This window comes from Aethalodelphis obliquidens, unplaced genomic scaffold (assembly GCF_003676395.1).
Source record: "Aethalodelphis obliquidens isolate GAN/ISIS:26980383/991018 unplaced genomic scaffold, ASM367639v1 scaffold8, whole genome shotgun sequence".
In the NCBI taxonomy this organism is placed as follows: Eukaryota; Metazoa; Chordata; class Mammalia; order Artiodactyla; family Delphinidae; genus Aethalodelphis; species Aethalodelphis obliquidens.
In genome coordinates, this window is record NW_020837952.1 from 6,622,260 (window position 1) to 6,647,506 (window position 25,247).

Sequence of the window (25,247 nt, forward strand, 5' to 3'; positions counted from 1 at the left end):
GTGTCTGGAGCCTGTGCTCCCCAACGGGAGAGGCCGCGACAGTGAGAGGCCCGCACACCACCATTAAAAAAAAAAAAAAAAGTGACACAGACTGCTTCACAAAAGAAAGCACATTCGAGCCAATTCTTGGAGGATGGGCTAGGAGACTGGCAGAATCAACAGCTTGGTGGTGTGAAAAGTTCCCTCTATGAGAAAACACAGCAAAAACATCCTTCAGAAATTAAGGTACAATCAAGATGTTCTCAGATTAAGGAAAACTAAGAGAATTAGTCACCAGCAGACCTACTCTAAAAGAATGGCTAAGGGAATTTCTTTAAACAGAAAGAAAATTATTAAAAAAAAAAAAAAGCTTGAAATGTCATGAAAAAAGAGCAACAGAGTGAAAGATATGTATAATAATATACCATCTTATTCTCATGAGTTTTCTAAATCATGTTAAGTGATTTAAGTAAAAATTATAACATTGCCTTATGTGGTTCTCAGCATAGAGAGAAGAAATATTTAAGATAATTACAGTATAAGTGGGGAATGTAAAGAGATCTAAGGGAACGCAAAGTTTCTATACTTTACTCAAACTGGTAAAATGTGTCTTAGCCCTTGAAAACTCCAATTACCCTGGACATAGCTTCACCTCTACCTTCAGAGGCTATGGGAGGCAAAAAAGACAAATTAGAGAAACAAGACAGTCCAAATGCATCCCTGACCTAGGGCTCTCCCTAATCTGAATGACTATTTTCTGAATCTCACCTTCACTCTACCACAGCTGGAAACATAAGAGGGCCAGGAAGCTAATGGTTTACAAGAATTGGGAAGGACATGACATTCGCAATGTTTACCCATCTCTTTCTTGCCCAGACTTCCCCTATGCCCCAGGCTGACAAACTGGCTTTTCCTCCCTTTGTGTCTCCTTCTTCCTGAGGCATACTTTTTTAAACAATTGAGGTATGGGACTTCCCTGGTGTGCCAGTGGTTAAGACTCCACGCTCCCAATGCAGGGGCTCCAGGGCAGGGGCTCCAGGTTCGATCCCTGGTTAGGGAACTAGATCCCGCATGCCGCAGCTAAAGATCCTGCACGTGGCAACTAAGATCCTGTGTGCCACAACTAAGACCCTGCACAGCCAAACAAACAAATAACTGAGGTATATAATCAGCTATAAAAAGGAGCGAAATTGTGCCATTTGCAGAGACATGGATAGATCTAGAGATTGTCATACAAAGTGAAGTCAGAAAGAGAAAAACAAATATTGTATAATATTGCTTACATGTGGAATCTAGAAAAATTATACTGATGAACTTATTTGCAAAGCAGAAATAGAGACACAGACGTAGAGAACAAACATGAATACCAAGGGGGGAAGGGGATGTGGGATGAACTGGGACATTGGGATTGACATATATATGTTTTCCACAGTGGCTACACCAATTTATGTTCCTACCAACAGTGTACAAGGGTTCCCTTTTGTCCATATCCTCACTAACATTTGTTATTTGTGTTCTTTTGGATGATAGCCACTCTGACAGGTATCAGGTGATATCTCATTGTGGTTTTGATTTGCACTTCTCTGATTAACGACATTGAGTATCTTTTCATGTACCTGTTCTGATGCATACTCTTTTTACCCTGAAGATTTATCCTAGACAAAGGATCTTGAGGTGAGTATGTTTTTCTGTGTCTCATGTAGGGAAAGCAAGAGAAAAGGGAAGGCTGATAGTCTCTTTTAACCCTAATAGTTAAAAGTTCTTAAACGAACATAGCAGGTGGAGGGTTGAGGTATTTAGACAGATTGGCAAGTCAGATCAACATTGGCAACTTTTAATTTTACATGTTTAATTCAATGCCAAACACCAACCAAAAACGCTCATCATCTGAAGAGTACTGCATCCCAACCCTATTTCAACATTAGGAACTGGGCTCAATCTGGTGTTCAGCGGGTGATCACAGGAAAGAAAATGAGGATGGGCTCGTCTAGTGCCTTTTAAAAATGGTGCAACATCCCCACTCATCATGTCACAAAACCCCCCATCTAGTGCTGTGACCCACCTCCAGCAGAAAGCCAAAAGGAACAGACCAGTAACAGGGGTCCAAGGTGCCTTCTATATTCACTCACTCCTCTCCTTTGCCAGGGTGTGCTATTAACCAAAGAAGAAAAGGAATAAGTCTCCAGAGAGCTACTGAGGCACACTGATAAAAGTGGGAGGAGCAAGAAGTGACTGAACAGGAGGCCAACACTGTTGCCTGGATTTCCTGGACCCTAGATCCATGGGGAAGCCCAGGGCTCCACGGCTTCTGTCCAGTAAGAGGAGTTTCCAGGTCCTGTATGCCCCTCCAAACTCAAGATTTAAATTCACCACTTAAAAATGGGTCTGTCTCTGCCTCTAGGCATCTGGCTCTTCAGTCGCTCTCATCGTCATCCTCTATCTGAAACCGCTTCTTCTTCCTCCAGATTCCTGGAGCTCCCAACTCTGGTGCTATGGGAGTGACAGGGGTGAGAAGACAGGATATCTAAATTTGTTAAGGGGGAAGGAGGATGGTAGCATTTACCTTCAGGACTGGAGGGAAGAGTGCTAGAGGTTAGAAGAAAAGGCAGATCCCGACCAGACCCTCCTACCTTTGCTCCCGCCCTCATCTTGCTCCTTTTCCTCATCGCTGTCCAACAGCTGTCGCTTCTTGGGTGCCACTTTCAGCTGCTCTTTCCCACCATCAGTCCCTTCCTCTGGAACGACCACGAGAGGCATAAAATTAGGGAACTAGGTCCTCATAGTCTCAAATACCCTATCAGCCCTCTTGGTCACAGGGCTGGGTAAGTATTCAATAGTACTCAATAGATAAGTGGTCCTGGTATTACCCTCTGGGGACAGCAGGCCTGCTCTCTCTTTCCGGGCTGACAGGAGGGCCCTCGGGGCATGTGCTCGGTGCTCCTCCTCAGGGCCTTGCTCTCCAGGGACCTTAGGTTCTAATCCTGGCTGAAGCTTTTCCTCCTCCTCTGGTTGGCTCAAAGAAGCTGCCATCCTCCGGAGCTGGGTGGGACTCAGCTTGGCTGGAATTCGCCAGAAGGTTTCCTACAGGGGCAAAGAAGTTGAAAATGAGAGTAGTGGGAAAGGAGCAGCCTCTAGTCCACCAGATTTTGATATTATTCATTGAATAAATATGAGCCTACATTGGTGAAGCTCCATAAGGGTTGTGAACTCTACTTATTGCTTATTTATCCAGTATGTGCCCAATGTCTAACACAGTGCCTGATACACCAGGAGGTTCCCAGTAAATACAGTTGTTAATTACATAAGTAAATGAATGGATTCTGGGGATCTAAAGGTGAGTCAGATATGATCCTTGCTCTCAGGGAACTCACAATCTAAGGGGAGAAAGAACCAATGTACTGTAACACCACAGGATTGGGGCTATATTAAGGGAATGAACAAATCACAGCCACCAAAATGATTACAGTTGCCCCTCTGTGTCCGAGGGTTTCACATCCATGGATTCAACCAACTGCAGATCAAAAACATTGGGGAAAAAAATGAAAAATTCCAGAAAGTTCCAAAAAGCAAAACTTGGATTTGCTGCACATTGGCAACTATTTACATAGCATTTACATTGTATTAGGTATTACAATTAATCTAGAGACGATGTGCATAGGTTATACGCAAATACTATGCCATTTTATACGAGACTTGAATATCTGTGAATTTTCGTGTCGGGGTGGGGGGGTTGAAGGAGGGATAGAGACTGCTTCTCTGAGGAAGTGACAACTGAACTAACTCTTCAAGGTTGGGTGGAGTGTTCATCAGGAAAGATGGGTGATCTGCCACCTTGTGTATGAGGCTGGAGCCTTCCAGTAGGGGGACTGGCATGATCAACTGTTTGGAGGTATGAAAAAGCCTACTGTTTGGAGGATTGAAAGTAGCTCCGGATGACTGTAGTGTCAGGCAGGTGTGTGGTGACGTGGCTGTGAGGCTGCAATGGCTGGCCAAGGCCAGAGACACCGCCCCGGAGGCTGTGGACTTTGTCCTGCTAACAGTGGGGAACCATCAAGTGCTCTGATCAGGGGAGTGATATAATCAAAACTGTAATTTAGAAAGATAACTCGGGGGCAGTGTGGAAGATGGGTTTAGGAGAAGGGAAGATTGGAGAGATTAGCAAGACAGCTGCTGCAGGAGTCACGGTCAGAGGTGACAGGAAATGAGGAGGAGCAGATGTATCTTAAAGTAGCACCAACATGCTTGGTTGATGCTGTAACTGGTGTATTTACCTGCCCAGAGGCAGGAGGCCGAACCCTTAGCTTTTGCAACAGCTGCTGAAACTGTTCATTTTCCATTGCTTCCTCATTTTCTTCTGTCAGTGGCACCAGTGGAACTGCCTGAGAGCAGCCTAGGACAGGGTCAATGGTCACATGGTGAAGATGTGAAGAAAGAACTGGCCCTCCATCCCACAACCAGGTCTCCAGCAGCCTCCAGACCCCAGTCCTCCTGAAACCGTCATTTATCCACTCACCAAACTCTTCCCGATCATCTGCTGCTCGAATGAGGCAGTTCTGGAGCCACAGGAGGGGAGCAGAAAAGCCTAAGGGAAGGTGGAAAACTTATAACTGGCCCATACAACCAACCCCACCACCTGAGACATCTCTCCCAACTGGGCCCTCACCTTCCTGATGCAGGTTTTGCCCAAGGTTTTGAGTTGAAAGGACGGAGCCACCGTGGGCTTGTTCTGCTTCTGAGCCCTCCTCTTTCTCTTCATCCTCTTCACTCTCTTCCTCTGGCAGGTTTTCCTCTTCTTCTAGATCTTCCTGGCAAAAATCGTTCAAGGACTCCTCTTCATTAGGCTAAAATTAATTGGGGTGGGTAATGAACAAAAGGAGACAAGACGAAGAACTGAGTGGAGTCCTCTGGTTCCTGACCACCACGCTGGGGGGATCTACTCAGAAGAGCCTGAGACAGGAAGAATCTGGGTGGGCTACTTCTAAGGAGCACTTCAGCGGGGGCAGGCCCAGCTGGCAGAGCCAGGGTAAGACTGTTACCAAGCTTGAGGGCGCCAACTTCTTCCGGCGTTTCTTGTACAGCTCCCGCCGCTCAGCCACCAGCCCCAGAGCCAGCAGTTTATCTACTATTCGGGCCCGTGAGCGTTTGGCTGTGATGTTCTTCATGATATTACCCAGGATATCTAAAGAGAAAGAAAGTGTGAATGCCCAAGAGCAACAGGGGAAAGGGATTAGTAAAGGAAACAGAGGTCTTTGGAAAGAGGCTATAGCTCAATTCACTCCAAAATGACACCACAAAAAACAGTATGGAGGTCTCTCAAAAAACTAAAGATAGAATTACTATATGACCCAGCAATTCCACTCCTGGGGATATATCCAAAAAAATAAACAAAAACACTAACTTGAAAAGATACATGCACCCCAATGTTCATGGCAGCATTATTTACAATCGCCAAGGTATAAAAGCAACCTAAGTGTCCATCAACAGATGAATGGATAAAGAAGATGTGGTACACACACACACACACACACACACACACACACACACGGATACTACTGAGCCATACAAAGAATGAATTTTTGGCATTTGCAGCAATATGGATGGAGTTGGAGGGCATTATGCTAAGTGAAATAAGTAAGACAGAGAAAGAGAAATATTATATATCACTTATATGTGGAATCTAAAAAATAAAACGAATGAATATAACAAAAAAGAAGCAGACTCACAGATATAGAGAACAAACTAGTGGTTACCAGTGGGGAGAGGGAAGGGGGAGGGGCAAGATAAGGGTAGAGGATTAAGAGGTACAAACTATTAGGTATAAAATAAGCTACAAGGATACATTGTACAATATGGGGAATGCAGCCAATATTTTATAACAACAATAAATGGAGTATAACCTTTAAAAATTAGTGACTATAGTGAATCACTATATTGTATACCTGTAACTTACATAATAAAAAAAATATATATATATAAAAACAAACAAAAATGACACCACAAACAGAGCAAGTGGACAGGAAGGAGAGGATAAGCCTTCCTTGGGAACAGGAAGCAGCAGGAAAAGAAACTGAGAGCTTGGCTCTCATTTCAGAGGTTCCCTGAGCTTCCACCTCACTTACCATCAGAGCTCTGGAACTCCTCAAAAAGCCGCTGCAGCTCCAGCTCCTGCTCTTCCGTCCACAGTACAATCTGGGTTCCTTTCCTGTTCAGGGCGGTGTCAGTGGAAGGGGGAGCTCAGGGAGTGAAGAGTGGATTCCCCATCTCAGTTCCCTCCAAAGCATGTGCCTCTACCTCTGGAAGTCCTTGACGCTGTCAGCCAGTCCCAGCTGTACCAGACGGTGGATGACCTGCTTGCGTGTCCGAGGAGCAGTTTTCAGGTGTGCCAAGATGGTGTCCACCACATCCTGACCTGAGGTGGAGGAGGAGTGAGGCAGTGAAGAGGGGTCCCGGAGCTCAGGCTGCCCTCCTCATGCTCTTCAGACCTCAAGGCCTCATACCTTCCACATCCTTATGGGCAAGGTACAGTTCCTGAAGCTGGGCCTCCTCCTCTGGGCTCCACACAGGGGGTCTGTGACTAGAAGATCTAAATGGGGAAAGGAGAAGGGGAGCATGTAGATTGTTGGCTCAAAAAGAGGAGACCAAAGGTCTTCTCTTCTAAAAGGAATAAGGGCAACGCAGGTACCACAAAGGAGCCAGCTAGCAGAGGCCTAAGGTGTGCTTCCTTCCTCTTACTCTCCTTCCACTTAAGAACCCAAAAGTCAAACTAAGATTTTCCAGGTTGGGCCCATGGAACCTGACACTGCAGGGGCTGAGAGTATTATGGGAAAGAGAGAGAAGAGTGAAAGGAGAGGAGCTGAGATACTCAGGGAAAGAGGACAAATATTTCTATGCATCCTTATGGCTTCCCAGCACATCTTGGGATAAGGCACATACAGACTCTCTCTGGGGGGGCCACCCCACTCTGACTGCCCCTCTGAACGCTGGTGAAGAAGGAAACTAGAGTAGACAGGAGACCTAGGGTCAATCCCAGTTCCTCTCTCAGGTGACCTCAGGTAAAGCATTTCACCTTCGGGGCTTGTTTTCTCACCTACGAAAGGGAAAGAAAGGTTACACCAACTGATCTGCAAGCTCTTCCAGCTCTGACACTCTGTGACTGTGTCACCCCCTTCCCCATCGCCAAGCCTTCCCCATCCTCAAGCTCACCTGCCATCCAGGGAGCCATAGCCCTCAGTCATCTCTCGAACCACAGCTGTGTTCTTCCAGAACAGCAGCTCCACAAAGGCTTTCTGGTTGACTGCGGCCAGTGCAAAGAACTTGCCCAGGATGTATCTGGAAAAAGTCACTAGCTCCTGAGGGAGAGGGAGACTGCTGTGAGGCCTGTGGCCTAAATGTACATAAACATGGGCCTTTAGGTATTTTTTTCTACGCCTGTTCCCAGCTGCCCCCTCCTCGCTCAGCCTCTTCTATCCTTCCCCTTGCAGCTCCCTCAACCTGCCTGTCTACTTCCTCACCGTTCTCTCATCGTTCAGCCTTGACACGGCTCAGGGCACTTTATCCCCTAACCTTTTACCCCAGGACTCCCCTACACCTCTAGAACCCCATTCTTTGGTATCTCCTTACTTTGTAGGCCCCAGCCGCAGGGTCGCTAAGCAGACGATTGAAGAGGCAGAAGAGGGAAAGCTGGAAAAGCAGGGCTTCCATTTTGAGATCATAGGCCAGACGGTGCAGCATCTTGACGACACAGTGGTTGGTGTGGGCGCTATTTTGCTTGTAGCTCCGCAGCAGCAGCACGTAGGCTTGGATGACAGTTGAGTTTGCAAAGCTGCACCGAGACAGGGAGCGAGAGGATGTCAGCGTGAGGACGTGTGGTCGTCCTCACAGCCCCACGGTCTCCACCCTGACACCAATTCCATCCTCCCGGCCCACACCGTTTCAGGTAGTCCAGAAAGTTAAATTCTTTCTCCAACACCTCGACCATGTGCAACTCTTCCTCCTCCACCTCTTCTTCATCTTCTTCCTCCGCCCCTTGTTCCTCTGGTCCCTGCTGCCCTATAGAAAGACCGAGGATTACTGGGTGTCTGTGACGCTGGAGCTAGAGAAGAGCTGGAAGGAGAGAGATGAGAAGGAAATGGGAGACTCACGGGGAAGCGGGGCCCAGACGATTTGCTTCAGCAGCTGAATCTCCTCCTCTGGGGAAATGTCCTGAGAGCCAAACACATCTCCTTCTGGCCACACCTCCCTGGAGCACAGAGAGAAAAAAGGCTTTTTTTTATAATATCTTTTTTTTTTTTATAATATCTCAGTTATAATTTGAAGTGGGAGAAGGAATTTAGACTTATTTTATTTTCCAGCTGGAAAGAGAATACAGACTGTTATTTCAAAGATGAAACAAAGACTCTAGGGAAATTTTCCCTCATAAGCCACACTGCAAAGAAAATCATACAGGAAGAAAAGGCAAATAATCTAAACGCGTGACATTTGAACAAATGTTGAACAAATGTACATATTCACACAATGGTGTTTTTTGTTTTTATAAATTTATTTATCTATTTATTTGCCGCTGTTTTCACAATGGTGTTTTAAAGCCATTAATAATTGCAGAAATATATCTGACGAGAAGTGATGCTCACGGGACTTCCCTGGTTGTCCAGTGGCTAAGGCTCCGCGCTCCCAATGCAGGGGGCCTGGGTTCAAAACTTAGCTGGGGAACCAGATCCTGCATGCCTGCTGCAACTAAGAGTTCACATGCCACAACTAAGAGTCTGCATGCTGCAACTAAGAAGTCTGCACGCTGCAACTGAAAGATCCTGCATGCCGCTGCAAAGATCCCACGTGCCTCACCTAAGACCCGGTGCAGCCAGAATAAGTAAATATTTGAAAAAAAAAAGAAATGATGCTCACAATATATTGAGAAGTGAAAAAAAATACTATAAATCAGTATTGCAATATTTCAATCTTGTAAAAGAAGGTGTATATGATATGTCTATATATAACACAGAGGGAAAAACTCTGGAAGATAACTCATCAAAATGTTAATGATGGCTATCTTTGGCTCATAGAATTAACTTTATTTTTTTTCCCCAACTAACTGTGCTGATATTTCTCAAAAATGAAACAAAAACAAATAATAAACCTCCCAATAAACCAACCCAAACTCCCCAGGACTCAGTACCCTGTACAGAGCCCCAGCGCTTCTGAGGGAACTTCTCTCTTGAAGACTGAGAACCCTGTGCCACAGTGAAAGCCACTCCCTGCCCCCAAAAGCCCAGGGGCTGGATGTGGGAGGACGGGTAGGCGGGGCTCTTACCGGGCAGACCTAAGAAGGGTCAGGGCCTGTGGGGCCTGGCCAGCCAGGAGACAGTCTTGGATCCGCACCATGGCTTCTGCCCGCTGTTCTTCCACGGGCACCTCTGAGGCCGCATCAAAGGGAACCATGGAGTCCAAACTGAGCTCAGGATCCTAGAGAGGGATTATTAAAGCTTTGGTAACAGTTGGTGGGGCAGTGGGGGGAGAGACCCAGAGAGCCTGCCCAGAGCACTACCCTCAGGAAACAGAGAGTAGGAGTTCCCTGGTGGCACAGTGGTTAAGAATCCACCTGCCAATGCAGGGGACACGGCCTCGAGCCCTGGTCCAGGAAGATCCCACATGCCACGGAGCAACTAACCCCGTGCACCACAACTACTGAGCCTGCGCTCTAGAGCCCATGCGGCACAACTACTGAAGCCCATGTACCTAGAGCCCATGCTCTGCAATAAGAGAAGCCACCACAATGAGAAGCCCACGCACCGCAATGAAGAGTAGTCCCCACTTGCTGCAACTAGAGAAAGCCTGCGTGCAGCCATGGAGACCTAACGCAGCCAAAAATAAATATTAAAAAAAAAAAAAAGAAAGAAAGAAAGAGAGAGTTTCTGCAACTACTTATCTGGGCACAGCACTGTAGCTGCTCGGCCAGGGAGGGCCACACAGACTCCAGTTCCTCTGGGCTGTAGGGGACATTACCAGAAGCTACGGACTGATCTAGGACATTCTTTTTCTTCTTTCTCTTCTTTCGTTTGTTCTACAGAGAAGGAACTGTGTTAGGATGGCACAAGAGCTAGGGAGGCCTTTTCCCCATCAATGTCCTCTATTAACTAATTAATTAGATGTCTGAATTAATTAGACATTCACCGAGTGACCACTATGTGCTACTCAATGACAATGGGAAAGCAGCAGTGAAGAGCACATTTCCTTGCCCTTGAGGCACTTGTGGCCTAGTGGGGGAGACAGGTAAGTAGACAGGTAAATGACACTACAGCCTGGATAAGACCTAGAACATGGCTGAGCATAAAACGCCATAGCAAAACCCAGGAACAGCACGTGACTCATTTCTTGTGGAAGTGATACCTTAAACAGAAGCCTAGAGAATGAGCAAATTTGCTCTGAGGATAAAAAATTCTATATGAAAAGGCTTTATTAAATGCAAAGCACTCTGCAAATGTAAACTACAATTTTTTCTCCTGAAAGGCAGGAGAATGAGAATCAATACCCCGACCCCACTCCCCCAATTCATGGCTGTGAACCAGTCTTCGCTGTGGGCAAACAGGAGGGCCTGTGAGGCCCTTAATGAGGTTCGTCCTTTATTCAAGGAACTTATAAACACACTAAAGGTCAGGAGCATGAGTCTGGATTCCAGCAGACCAGGATTTAAGTATTGATGCTAGCCATATACCAGCAAGACCTTGGACAAGGTGCTTAACCACTCTGCGCATGTGCCCTGGTGCTATTGTGAGGATTATAGGGAAACCTTAGCACAACGTCTGAGACATAGTAAACGCTCGATAAATGATAGAACCTATTAGTACTGCTAATACAACAGAGCTCCGAGTGTAAACAGACCTTTTAGAAAAGGCTCATCGGTACTACAGCCCCTTTCAAGCCCAGTTCTGACTGAGTTTTAACCTATAGCAAATAGAATTATAGGAAAATTTTTACAAAGCAGAGTCCTTGTGTCTCCAGGATAGAAATTCCTTGAGGTTTTCTTCTTGTCCCAGACTTTTCATTTATTATTTCATTTCAGGCTCATGGGTAGATGTTACAACCAACTTTTAAAGATCAGGACTCACACAAGCAGCTTAAGTTATTCTAACAGTAACTAATACAGGATGAGATCCCAGACCTCCGAGTTTGTTTTTTTTTTGGCTGCACCATGCGGCATGTGAGATCTTAGTTCCCTGACTAGGGATCGAACCTGGACCCCTGCAGTGAAAGTTCAGAGGCTTAACCACTGGACTGCCAGGGAAGTCCCCAGACCTCTGACTTTTAATGTAAGGTCCTTTCTATCTCATTACAGTGCTTCTGAAGTATAACCAGGAAATAGCACAGCATAATTACTAAACTCTAAAATTATCAACCCCCTGGGACTTCCCTGGCAGTCCAGTGGTTGAGACTTCGCCTTCCAATGCAGGGGGTGTGGGTTCGATCCCGAGTCGGGGAGCTAAGATCCCACATGCCACGTGGCCAAAAAAAAAAAAAACAAAAAAAACACAACAGACACAAAACAGAAGCAATATTGTAACAAATTCAAAGAGACTTTAAAAATGGTCCACATCAAAAAATAAATAAATAAATAAAATAAAATTATGAACCCCCAGAGTTCATGTGCTTAGCACAGAGCAGGTGTTTAATAAATGTTTCCTGAATGAATTAAGATACTTATGGTAGATCAGGGATCAACCTAATGAGAGGAGACTCACAAGGCAGAACTACATTGGCAACACCAACGAAACTCTTGCCCTTCGTTCAGAGTAGTTCTAACAGACCAGCTTAAGCTACAGAAAATGTGAGGAAAAAGAGCCCCCTGTCCTTTCTGTCCCCCACCCTTTCTCCCCAGCTCTTTCCACACCCTGGGCTGCCCAGTACCTGCACCATCAGGTTCCCACGGCTCCGGCAGAACCGCTCCAACATCTTGAGGAAGAGGTGGGTGGTTTCCACCAGGTCACGAAGGAAAGAGCGGGGCTGGCATCTCTCATTGAACTTTCGAAAGAGTGCCAGGAAGAGCTCTCGGTACTCCATCACATAGAAAATGTTGTCTAGAAACAGGGAAGAGAAAGGAATGGAAGGACTGACCTGGAAAGCTTGGGGAAAGGAGAGACGGGTGAAGCTGGGTCCGGGAAGAGTGAGATTCGGATCAAGAGGCAGGGAAGGGGGGATCAGAGACCAAGCGAGGCCTCACTCTGGATGATGCGGCTGCTCTCCCTCACAGCCTCATCTGGGGACGCATTCATCTCATTCACTGTGGCCAGCAGCTCCTGATAGGCCTTTAGAGCCAGGTGCATCCTGTGAGAGGGAAAGAGGTAAAACGGAGGACAGCTTAGGACCTTGGTTCGTGGAAACGGTATCACCCTTTGCACCCTCGCCTGCCAAAACAGTTCCATCAAAAACTCAATGACCCAGCCAGTCCTTGCTCCCCAGCTGACCACCTGAAGCCTGAGACGGGACAGAAAGTACCATCCAGAATTCAGGCATTCAGATTCCCAGCCTGGCCAAGATGCCCACTCTGACCCCACTTCTCCTCCCGCTCACCGGCGTGCCCAGGAGGTGGCTTCCTTGCGGTCGGTCAGCATCATCTCATAGTAGTTGGTGAGGTTCTGCTCAATGAAGTGGAAGGTGCGGACAGTGAGGGTCTCAGAAACCAGGCCTGGCCGGAAGGAGGCAGCTCGGTTGAAGGCCATGAAGAAAGCCAAAGCCCACATGTAGTAGGTCTCATCGTGCTGCTGAGCCTTCTCCCGAAGCAGGTGGTCCTGATGTCAAGGAAAAACAGACCACTTCATGACCTCAGGGCTTCCAACTTCCTCCTGTCCTATGATGACCAGGTGGACCCTGGACACCACTGTAACAATACTATAGGACCCAAATCTCCATCCCTTTCTCATTCTCCCCACGTTCCCTTCCCCTTCCTCTGCGGCAATCTCTAGAGCTTTTTTGGTCATATCGATAACCCCCTCCCTCCTGACTTCGTCACCATGTCTCAGGGGCATCCTACATCCGTCTCACCTACTAGTCCACTCTCCATGGGCAGCTTTCCATGGGTTCCTCCCCAGCTTGCCCTTCTTACCCACCACTACCCCAATCACCTCTCTACTCCATCTTTCCTAGGCTCTCACCTTCACCGAGCCCATGAGCCGGTTGTAACAGTTCTCCAGGAACTCAGAGCAGAAGTCTCTGAGAAAGAGTCTCACGTTGAGGGCAGAGCGGCGCTGCACGGACAGCTCCCGGGCAGCCTGGCGACGTTTAGGTACCCGTCGGGGCTGCTTTCCCAAATCGGAAGTGTAGTTTTGGAGCTGGGGATGTAGGTTGAGGGAATTAGAATTACTCCTAACCACCTCCCTCCCCGGCAGCTCTTTACACATCCTTGGTACTACAGTTTTCTCAGAAGAAACTTGTAGAAGGTAGAACGTGCTCTCCCTCTGGTACTAAGTGAAGATGCAGGTAAAGACAATGCCAAAAGCTCTATTTCTCCTAGGTCTCCAACTTTCTAAGCCCAAGAACAGAGAAGCTTTACCTCCAGAGAGGTAAAGGTCCCCCACTCCACAATGTTCCCACCCCTGACGGGACCAGACTCACATTGTGGAGACCTTTGTGAAAGATGAGGTCCCTCTCCCCAATGGATTTCAAGCCCTGGACAATGTAGGAGCCCCCAAATCGAGAATGCCTGCAGAGAAAAAAAAGTCCAGGGTGATTCCTCAATTCTCTGGAGGTTCCATCCCCGTTCTCTTCCAGCAGCACATCAGAGCATGTTGTAACTGCAAAGTGCTCTCGTCACCACTGCCTTAGCATTTGGCCCAAGCCCTAGCATTCCGTAGTGCAGGAATGGGAACATGGGTAGAGTGGCTCTGCACCACTCACCTGTTGCCTCGCTGCAGGGCTCGAGTCTTCTTCTCTGCCATCTCTCGCTGGCGCAACACCTCCAGTTCTGCCACAGCTGTCCTCCGCTCCTGAGCTAAGCGTCCCTGCCCCACTCCTGCCAGCTGCTCAGGGTTCTAGATTTAGAACAAGGAGGGAAGAGTCAGAAGGACAGTCATTTCCTATTCTGAGTTCACTCCTAGTGGGGACAGAAAGAGTGAACAAAATAGGACTGTTGATGGGACCCTGTACTTAAGACATGGCTATTCCACCTGGCACCTGCCTTCCCCAGGTATTTCAGTCATGATACAAGAGCAATTCCGGCTGCACAGCAGAAACGGACATGAGGGAAGGGATTGAGGCAACAGGTGAGTGTCTCACCTGGTCACGAAACATAAGGGAGATGATCTCCAGCACGTGGAGGCTCCACTGATGCTCCGCAGTTGAGCTGGCCAGGAAGAGGAGCAGGTCGTCCAGGCCACTGAGGTGAATCGCCCAGAGAAGCCGGTCGTGGACACTGGCGTCATCATCGATCCTCTGAGCAATGAGTGGTGAGGGAGAAAGGGGAGATCAGTCAGTTCTACTGCCCTGCCTTGAGGTTTTCTAATTCATTCCTTGACGAAGGTCCCTCCCGAGTTTCGTCAGAGGACAGAACAGCGAAAAAGGGGCAGCCCAACCTAATCAAGCACAAGAACTCGGACCAGCCAAGATCACCTTCTCCTGATCAAGGTCGGCTGGGACATGGAGAACATTTCTGACCAGCAGCAGGATCCGCTCAATCAGCAAGCTGTCTTCCTCCTGCCGTTCCTCCCAGCCCTGGTCAGAAGAAGGAGAGTTAGAGGACAAGACCCCCTGTGGAAGGCGGGAGGCATCTACCCTGATGGGGCGAGAGAGGCACAGAGAAGAATCAGGATTAAAAAGAAAGAAGGAAGAGTTCGAGTAGTCCCGAGGCAGCAGAGACAGCAGATTGGACTTGTACCCCTGAGGACTGGGACCGTATCTCCAAACCCCGCATGTTGTGATGCCCCACCTGGGGTTCTGCCCAGGGAAGGAGCAGGGCGCTAACTGTCCCCTGGGATCTTGTGAGGCGGAGACTCACCAGCTGCAGCAGCTCATACAAAGTTTCACTGAGGACTCCAAAAGCCTTCTCACTGGCAAAGGCCTACAAAACAGGGGGATGGACCTTAAGTAGTCCCCACCCTCTCCTTTCCCACGGCCCCCAAACTCTGCCTCGGGATTCTGGAGGAAAACCTCACCTCTTTGTAGGCCTGCAAGTACGCTAGCACCTGCAGAAAGTGGTGCCGGAAGCTGGGCTCCTTGGGCACGCTGCCAAAACAGAGCAAGGCTGGTTGTGTCAAGTTCACCATCAGCCTGGGGAGACCATGAAGGAGGGAGAAGCTGTTCAGTTTCCTCACCAGGCACAAATACCAAAGGCTGGCACACAGTATATGTTAAAAAGCTGGGGGATCAACAACAAGGTCCTGCTGTATAGCACAGGGAACTATATTCAATATCCTGTGATAAATCATAATGGAAAAAATATAAAAAAGAATGTATATATATATATGTATAACTGAATCACTTTGCTGTATAGCAGAAATTAACATAGCATTGTAAATCAACTATACTTCAATTAAAAAAAAAAAAAAGCTGGGGAATCAACCTGATAACAGCATGAAAGAGAGGCTTGTCCTGGCAGTGTTGGGTAAGGATGGGTAGGAGGTCGCTCTGCAGGATTTGCGCTGCCCCCAGCTGCTGCCGTACATCTCGCGTCTCATCCTCATGCCTCAAGTAGCGGATCAAATCCTTCACACTCTCTTCAGGGACAGAATAAACACTTACATGGAACCCTGGCAGAAGCTCTACCCAGGCCCATGTGCTTTTCACACCCATGGCTTGAGAAATTCAAAAGACCTAGACTCAAGCAAGTGTTGTTTTTTTTTTAACCTGTTACCTCAAAAAGCGACTCACCTAAGCAATCTGGCTCCTTGTGGTAAGTGTCTCCCTCCAAGTACCCAAGAGCACTGCATGTGGCTAGAAGTTCACAATTCATCATGTACAAGTCCACACATCAGTGGACCAGCCGTTAGAGAAGAAAGGCAGGTGGAGCCAAGGGAGCTAGAAATGATGAGGCCTATAGAGACAAGGAAAGATAACAAATGTGGGGGACTTCTCTGGTGGCGCAGCGGTTAAGAATCCGCCTGCCAATTCAGGGCACATGGGTTCGTGCCCTGTTCTGGAAAGATTCCACATGCTGCAGAGCAACTAAGCCTGTGCACCACAACTACTGAGCCTGTGCTCTAGAGCCCATGCTCCTCAACAAGAGAAGCCACCGCAATGAGAAGCCCGCGCACCACAACAAAGAGTAGCCCCCACTCGCCGCAACTAGAGAAAGCCCACGTGCAGCAACAAAGACCCAATGCAACCAAAAATAAAAATAAACAAATAAATAAATCTAAAAAAAACCCCAAAACAAAACAAATGTAGGGTCCTCCCCATAAAAGGGAGGGGGGGAGCAGGCAGGACCCTGATGCTCTGAGTATTCTGATCAAGGTCCTCAAATGTTTCACTTTTGTCAGCACCGGAAGTGCTGTTCCCAGTCCCGGGGAAAGCTTTAAGTTAAGACTTCTACCCAGGAGGCTCCGAGACTAAGAATTAAGCCATCCCATCCTCTAAATCAGGTCTGAAACTGTAGAAACAGTATGTCTGAGTCTAGATAACCTAGTAGAAAGAAAGGCTGGTTAGCAAAGGGCATCAACTCTGAGAATTTCACCCTGAGAAAGCTCTGCAGCCTTGTGAGAAGGTGGGAGAATGAGCTTCCCTCTGCCTTAAAATTGCTGGGGGAATTCCCTGGCGGTCCAGTGGTTAGGACTTAGCACTTTCACTGCTAAGGGTCCAGGTTCAATCCCTGGTTGGGGAACTAATTCCACAAGCTGCGCAGCATGGCCAAAAATAAAAAAATTGCTGGACCCGGTCCCCCTCCAGCTTCCACCCACACAGTTAGAGCTCTTCTGTACCACAAGAACTGAGAAAACCCAGGTCTGACTGTACAGTGATCCCACTGAGGATCTGATATATCCCAGGAGCCCTGAGGCTTCTGAGGCTCTGGGGATGTGTAAAGAAAGTTCCTTCACTCTCCTCCCCAAAGTTACTCTTAAATTTTGGTGATCTTAGTAGAAGCCAGTACCTAACAGAATGGGTGAGAAAAAGAATAGGAACTAGTTAAATTCCTTGTCCCTCTCCACAGAAGAACCATCTTCCTTTTCTGAAGCACACCCCCTTTTATTAAGATCCCTAAACCCTCATCAGATAATCAAGTAGGCACAGATCCTGGATGTTTCAGAACCTGACACTAGTCATACACACACACACACACACACACACACACTCTACATTCACTATGCATCCCCTTGTCACATTCAGCCACACTCTCAGCACGCAGCAGCTTCCTCTAAAAACACCTTTCCCTGTTCCATACGTACCTCCAACTGCACCCCTGTTCCCCCACAGGAAATAAGAAATGGGCCATGTCCAAAGGACCAAGGTTTAATGCCTGATGTTATCTCCATGCATTTATGTAACTGGGCTACTTCTCTAGGCTGCTGCTTTCCCTTCCCCTACCCAGTGCTAATCTCCTTTCTGACCGCTCAGCCCAGCAACAGTGAGCCAGTAAACCACAGAATGACCAGGAAAACTGAAGGGATACCTGCCTTCACTGCCCTTTCTCATGGGACTTGCAGACCCTAAGACCTGGGCTCCAGTGAGGCAGGTGCAGTGTGTGAGATCTGTGACTCTCCTCCAAGATAGATCTAGCTTAAAAAAAAAAAAAAAAAAAAAAAAGATACATCTAGCTTTTCCAGACAGACCACTGGTGTATACACACATACACACACAGAGCAGACCAATTCTAATATTCAATATTTGTAAAACTGGCCCCGGCAGAGTACTCAAACCTCTGCTTTCAACACATTGGTTTACCTGAAAGGCAAAAATAACAGAGGTGGTAACTGCTGTTACCTGGCTACCTAAATAAAAGCTGGAGGGGAAAGAAGATAGGGAAGGAGCATCCTTGCAGATGTGAGAAGGGAAGAGGTTATGTAAGAGAGCTAAGACTTCAGGTTCTAATCCCCTGCAGTTCTGACAGAACCAGAGAGCAACAAGCAAAGTAGAGGAAGAAATGGGTAAGATGACTATTATAAAGCTCCCAGGCAAGCTGGGTTTACATGAGGCAAGCTGGCAGTCTTGGGCCTATTCATTAGAACTGGAATAAAAGAGCTCTAAACAGGAGTTCCAGCCCTCACTGGTGGAAACATACTATTAAAAAAAGAGCCAGGGACAGAAAACTTACAGTTCACTCTCTTTTCATGCCGTTATCTAGAAGCTACTCACCTAGTCTGTGTGGCCTCATCTTCCTCTCCTAAACCACTTATAATCTGATTATCTGTCTTATATCTACTTCACACTTACCCATCCAACCCACCACTTCTTAGATCCATGCCTCAGGTGCCTCCTCTGGCTATCTAGTCCCCCAACCCAGGAACATAAACATACACATTCCAAGACACAAAGCCCCCTCACGCTCTCTAAACCTTGCTTCCTCCTTCTGGAAGGTCCACCTCCCTTAATTCCAAAAGTTCTAAGCCTACCTGACCTTCAAGATCCAGCTCAAATGCCACTCCTCCACGAAGCTCTCCCTGATAGCCTACAGCAGGACAGGATCTGACCGCACATATCACTCTAAATGGACTTCCTCCTCTGGCACTGTACTACTTCTTTTTTTTAAATTTTTTATTATTATTATATATTTTTTGCGGTACGCAGGCCTCTCACTGCTGTGGCCTCTCCCGTTGCGGAGCACAGGCTCCGGATGTGCAGGCCCAGCGGCCATGGCCCACGGGCCCAGCCGCTCCGTGGCATGTGGGATTCTCCCAGACCGGGGCACGAACCCGGGTCCCCTGCATCGGCAGGCGGGACTCTCGACCACTGCGCCACCACGGAAGCCCTGAACTACTCCTTTACGTTACAATAACCTAGAGTACATCTTTTCTCCTCTACTAAATGTTTTATGCATTTCTGAATGCACTGAATTTCTTTCATAAGATAGACATTCAGTAGAAACTGTTAAATGCAACTTGGTGTAATAGAAAGAACAGTACAACATTCAGAAGGTGGGGTCAGAGTCCTGGCTTCACTGCCTACCGGCCCATTTATTCCTCATCAAGTCAGTCTTAGCTTCCTTATCTGAGAAATAAGGTAAAGGATACTGTGGCAGCCATGGAAGTGCCTGCTCAGATTTCTCAAGAAAGAACTTTCCATTCAGCTGCAAAGAATGCAGTTAGCTGACAGCACCTCCAGGACCCACCTCAGCCCTACTCTTCCTGGGCAGACCCCCAGCTAATGACTAAGCACAGGGCTCACTACAGTCATAGTGAGCATGGGCTCACGATAGTTACCACCACCAAATTCTTTCCTCTTACAAAGAGGGAAAAGGAGAAACCACAAGTGCTATTCAGGACAACGGGACAGAACAGATATATACAAGCTTTTAATTTCTCTTTGTTCTAATCGGAGTACTTTACTCTCCTTCCTGAGTTTTCTACTTTGAAAATAATTCTCCCCATGCCACTTCTTTGACCAAGAACAAAGGCAAAACAGGAAAACCAGCCATTCTGGCTTGCCAAAGAACCAAGAGAAAAAAGAAATTCTTTTTTTTTTTTCCTGAAAAAATGTTTATCTTAGAATTAACAAAACATGCAAGTAAAAGCATTAACATTATACCCTCAATGTCCCAACTACCTAAACAGTCATTCTCAAGCCAGGCTGTACTTTAAAACCACCTTAGGATACCTGCTTAGGCCCTGTCCAAATATTCAGAAACTCCAGGGGCTGGCGAGAAGGGGCACAGGAACAGTATTTAGGAAACGCTCGCCAAATGATCCTATAATTGGGAACTGCTTTAACATATACAAGACTATTATGCTGAAGGAAAATCAAGATGCAAAGGTGGTCTACAACTTTATTCAACAATCAGCAGTTAGTTCTCATCATTTTTTTAATTGATGACCTTCTAGATAGGGTTTTTTTGAGTTTTTTGTTTTGTTCTGTTTGCTTTGTTTTGAAATACTGACTGGGGTAATATAGTTGTTTCCAAACTTCTGGATTTCATGGATGGGCCTTTAATTTTTTTTTCAATTTAGGGAGACTAACCTAAGGTGGCAGACTCTAAATTTTGTAACTTAAGGACAATTAAAAAAAAATACAGACGCACAAACCTCGTATATTGCTGGTAGGACTGTAAAATGGTGCAGCTGCCGTGGAAGTTGGTTTGGCAGTTCCTCAAAACGTTAAAACAGAGGTACCATAGGACCTAGCAATTCCACTCCTAGGTACATATCTGAGAGAAATGAAATGTACGTCCACACAAAAACCTGCACACCAATGTTCACAGCAGCATTTATAATAGCCAAAATGTGGAAAACCCCAATGTCCATCAATTGATGAATGGATAAACAAAAAGTGGTATATCTACACAATGGAATATTATTTGACAATAAAAAGGAATGAAGTACTGATACACGCTACAATATAGATGAAATTTGAAAACATTACGTTCCATAAAAGAAGCCAGACACAAAAGGTCACATGTTGTAAGATTCCACTTATATGAAATGCCCAGAATAGGCAAATCCATAGAGACAGAAAGTAGATTAGTGGCTGCCAGGCACTGGGGAGAGGAGGCAATGGGGAGTGACTGCTAGTAGGGACCTATGTGGTTTCTTTTGGGGGTGATAAAAATGTTCTAACATTAGCTGGCAGTAACAGTTGCATGTCTCTGTGAATTGTACATTTTAAAAGGGTGAATTTTATGGTATGTGAATTATATCTCAATACAGCTGTTATAAAAAACACCCACACAATTACTATACATTGTTTTCAGTAAACACCAAAAAAACCCCACAAAAACCTAAGAAGGACAAAAATCCCAGAATAAAGTACAGTCCTTTAATACATTTAATTTTATGAAAAAACTCATTATGTTGCATTTTCACATTTTATCATAGACAGATGAGAACTCTGTCAAATACCTTAGACAAAGCAGATCTGGACATTTAAAAGGGATGTTAGTTACTTTTCTCACTCAACTAAGTACTAAGCAGTTGAGATGAAGCAATAATCATCTCAAATGCAGGCCTCAAAATGCAAGAACCAAAGGAAAATAAAGGATAAAATATTAAATACGCTTGCAATTCAAAATAGAAAATTAACACATTTCTTGAAAACAAAATAAAACCAAGCAAAAAACTCTGTCCCAAACCAACCCTGCTCTAAGAACCAGCTCTGAGATTCACTAGTATGAACAGAATGACGCTTGGCATTTGAATTCCAGTTCTGTCCAGTACTAAGTTGGTGATCTTGAGCATGTGGCTTAACCTAAACCTCAGTTTCCTTATCGGTACGCAGAGAAAAATACGTAGCAGGTGGTTCAAATGAGATCATGGAAATCAGTGTCATTTGTGGACCAACGGACCATTGCTGGTCCACAAACTGTTAGCAGTCTGCATCAAGATATGGACAAAAACAAAACATAAGCATTTAGAACATCTTATAGCAATTTGATGCAGTTGATGTTTGTTGAATCTAATAGTAAAAATGCCTATATTCTGTATGTCTTTTTTTCACGTTATTTCTCTAGTAATTTAATTTTTCTAATAATACGATTCTAGTTCTACTATTTTAGAAAAGTACTTTATATTTCAAGTGATATATCACAATAAAGCTAGAAAAAAAAGAAAGAAAGAAAAGTACTGGCCTGCAACAGCCTGGGGGGGGGGGGGAAACACTGGTCGTTCACCACAAAAGTTTGAGAAGCTCTGATATCAAACACTTATACTGAGTGTTGAACACAAAGAATTCTCAAAATATTAATTTCCTCTCCATCTATTGGACTCTATAGTCAGTCACTAAGTGCTTACGAAAATCCTCCTAGGCAAAAGATAGTGCTGTGCAGGTGCAGTGGCTGCAGTGCTAAAGAAATTTAAGGAATTTAGTTGCAGAAATAAAACCCACCTAATATAGAAGAAACAATGTAAAAGAAAGTCAGTACTAGCTGTAAGTGATATTTAAAAAAAAATTCTGAAAAACTAGGGCTCTTTTCAGGTTAAAGTGGCCAAGGAGGTTTTGTCAGAGAAAGTGTGATTAGAACTGGGCCTGTGAAGGCTGCATAGAATTGAGGCAGCTGAGAGGAGGAGAGGAACTTCAGCAGAGAATTTGCCAGAGTAAAACCAGAGAGGGAGCCACTATGAGTAGAGGAGTCTTAGGAAAAAAATGGAAAAGAGGGTTGGAACCGACTTTATGGGAAAACTTGGTCTTTGTCTATCAATTCAAGGATTTAGAACATAAGCCTGGGACTAACTGAAGATTTCTGAGCTGAAAAACAAAACGATCAAACTGGGGTCGCACAAGCAGGAGCACATATCCTACTGGTGTATCACTAAACATATCACTCTCTGTAAGGTCTCAATCTTTTTTCCTTTTACTGCATTCACTCTGCAAAAGATCCCAACCGCAGATCAATGCAACCATTTGCTTTCTAGACTCCTGGATTCAAATCTAGACTCAGATTTGCTAGAGGAAACCAAACAACCCTGCAAAATGATACACAACAAATGTGGTCTCCAATCTGAACAGGTCCTCAGCCACAAAATCCTGAACACAAAATCCTTTGTGTTCCTGGTCCTCTCCCTCTTCTTCCCAAGGAACAGCTGTTTCTAACTTTCACCGTTACCCTCAAGCCCCTTTACTCCACTGCTTCCCACACTTCTCAGCTGGTGTCTCAGGTCCCTTCCTCTCAGAACAACTGAGATCATCAGAAACGAACTGTCTCAATTCTCCCCACCCAAGCCTAAAAACATACATATTTCAAATGAATCTAAGCCCTCCATTTGTGAATGATCAATTACTTCTCGTCCCTCAGTTGCTTCTTCCTCATTCCTCATTTGTTTCCAATTTTCTCTTTATACTGGCTCCATTCCCATATGTTATGAGTTGCTCAAAGCTCCACCATCTTAGGGGGTGGGAAAAACCCCCAAAACAAAACAAACACCTTTCCTTGACCTCACATTGGCTGCTCCTGTACTCCTCCTTAAGAGATGATGCTCCTCAGGCTTGCATCTTTTTCTTCTTTTGGTAGCCCTGCCACACAGCTTGGGGGATGTCAGTTCCCCAACCAGGGCTTGAACCCGGGCCACGGCAGGTATCATAAGTGTTCAACACATGCTTTCTAAGCTGAAGTAGACAAGTTTCGAAGTTGAGGGAGCAGAGGATGGGGCTGGAGATTTGGAGGCATCAGGATGTAAGGTGGTGTGTCAAGTTGTGAAAGTAGATAAACTTACTCAAGAGAGTTCTGAGTGAGAGGAGTAAGGAGGCCAGGGCAGACTTCTTTGTCACCCTGTAACTGCAGAGGACTCATTTACATGTGTTCTTCCTTCCAGTTCCTTAAGGGCAGGAACTCTGTTCTATTCATCTTGTCCACCTGGTACTGAGCACACGGCACAGTACATGTTAGGAGCTCAGTAACCTTTTACTCAGTTGTATAAGTGCCACTGATAATAGAGGGAGGTAAAATACTTCAGGGACACAGAGGAAGAAGTGACTACTTTGGCCCAGGAGGGCTGGAAATAGAGGTTTTCAGCGGGACAACTGAGCTCCTGAAAGAGAAGTTCACCTGGCGGAGAAGTGGCAAGAACTTCAAGTCGAGGGAACAGCAGGAGCACAGGTACCAAAGCATGAAAGAGCACAATGCAGACACACCCTTTCTATAGGTTTGGGAGTCAAGTGCATGAGATAGAAAAAAATGATAGGGAGCTTTAGAAAATCAGCTGAGAGGATCAGAGTCAGACTGCCAAAGGCCATGGACACCCACCTAAGGATATAAACTTGACCGTGGGAGGCCAAAGAGGAGTTTTAAATTTAATCTGAAATGACCAGATTGACTTTTTAAAACGGTAATTATGTAGTGGCAGCACGAAGGGCCAAGAATTGAGAGACTCAAGGGAAGGAGCTTAATTAACGACTGATGGTCCGTCTAACAAACCCAAGCAGAGGCTGTATCCTCCTTAAGCCTTCTACCCGAGGGAAAGGAGGGAAGGGAATGAGAAATCCATTTTATAAAAACTCAAGATTTAAGTCAAGCGACCAGTGAATCCCAGCTCCTGCTGACCACCAAGCTGGACACCTATTTTTTTCGGGTCTGAACTGGATGGAAAATTCCGAAGTGGAAATGCCCGGGAAGCTTCTGTCTTATTGTAAGGGTTTCAAGCCCCTTCCCATCACAGCCGCACCGCTGCGTGAGGATCTATCTGTGTAGAATGGCGTCGGGAAAACGAGGGGACGTCCCAGGAGAGTTGGAAACCCTGCGGCTCCCACACAGGACGCGGGGTGGGGACGCGTGCGCACCTAAAGCGCGCGCCCCGCCCCCTGCCTTTAAACCGGGTGACGGAAAGGGAACTCCGCGCCTCCTAGAAGAGCCCCCGCGGCTTCGAAGGGACGCAGTCCGCTTTGAGCCCTCTCGCCCAGACACTCACCCGCTCCCCGCCGGTCCTCAGGGTCCCCGCGGAGCCAGCACCTCCCGCTGCATTTCCCGCCACCCGGCTGGGCTGGACCACACCCCGCCTACGTGAGGAGATGGGCGGGGAGAGCGGGGCTGGTCCATGTGACCCCGAGCGGGCGGGGGAGTTGGTGATGAAGTAAGGAAAAGGGAAGCGAGTACAAGTATTCTTTTATCTGAGTCGATCCCTTATATTGAGCCCCAAATCACAGCACAATGGATTTCCTGCTGACTTAAGATAATTGGGATCTAAGTCCGATTAGAGGTGAATTTACAAACATTCTTCCCCTGCACCTAGTCAAGTGGATTATTCCAAAGTCTTAACAAGGTTAGTTAGAAAAGTTAGGCTTTATTTGTGAGGAAATGGAGAGCTCAGCTACGTGGAAGAGTGGTCTTTTGCGGGACTGGGGTGTCTGTCTTACTATAGGTATAGGTTTAAAGCTTGCGCAATACGCAGGAGGCTCCTAAAAGGAAGAGGTCAACACAAGTATTCATCGTCAGGTCAGGGTCTCCTCTGGCTTCTGTTGAGATGAGTGTATTTTCCCAACAACAAAAGAAAATAGGGATCAAACAAATAATATCTTGTGAATAATTAAAATTTGAATGGAAGGAATCAATTTCTGGGACATGTAAAGGGTTAGATTTGCTGAAGATGAAAGGACAGATGAGAGAAAAATGAAAAGACACACACAAAAATGGAAAATAAAGAAGACTATAGAACTAGTGATAAAAGCAGAAGGATGCCATTTGAAGAGTGTTTTGGGCTGCTCTAAATTAAAAC

At 46.2% G+C, this 25,247-nt stretch overlaps 1 protein-coding gene across 5 annotated transcripts; it reads right to left on the bottom strand.

Moving 5' to 3' along the window:
* TIMELESS (timeless circadian regulator) lies at positions 1-24,562 on the bottom strand. 5 transcript variants are annotated; one of them, XM_027106683.1, is made up of 29 exons: positions 24,444-24,562; positions 15,832-15,994; positions 15,524-15,677; positions 15,117-15,231; positions 14,960-15,022; positions 14,575-14,676; positions 14,242-14,397; positions 13,864-13,997; positions 13,582-13,669; positions 13,122-13,298; positions 12,541-12,758; positions 12,191-12,294; positions 11,878-12,047; positions 9,902-10,036; positions 9,287-9,438; positions 8,121-8,218; positions 7,908-8,028; positions 7,600-7,801; positions 7,183-7,328; positions 6,477-6,562; positions 6,271-6,388; positions 6,099-6,181; positions 5,016-5,158; positions 4,643-4,820; positions 4,493-4,561; positions 4,251-4,369; positions 2,848-3,060; positions 2,610-2,721; positions 1-185 (listed from the first exon to the last, which is right to left on the bottom strand). In XM_027106683.1, exons 2-29 carry the CDS (start codon positions 15,914-15,916, stop codon positions 139-141), a joined length of 3,588 nt encoding a protein of 1,195 aa, XP_026962484.1. In that variant the 5' UTR covers positions 15,917-15,994; positions 24,444-24,562; the 3' UTR covers positions 1-138. The 5 variants fall into 5 exon arrangements, with proteins under 5 accessions (XP_026962484.1, XP_026962483.1, XP_026962481.1 ...); XM_027106682.1 differs by lacking the exon at positions 1-185 and adding an exon at positions 1,793-2,469; XM_027106680.1 differs by lacking the exon at positions 1-185 and adding an exon at positions 1,793-2,503.
* Positions 24,563-25,247: the final 685 nt, after the last annotated feature.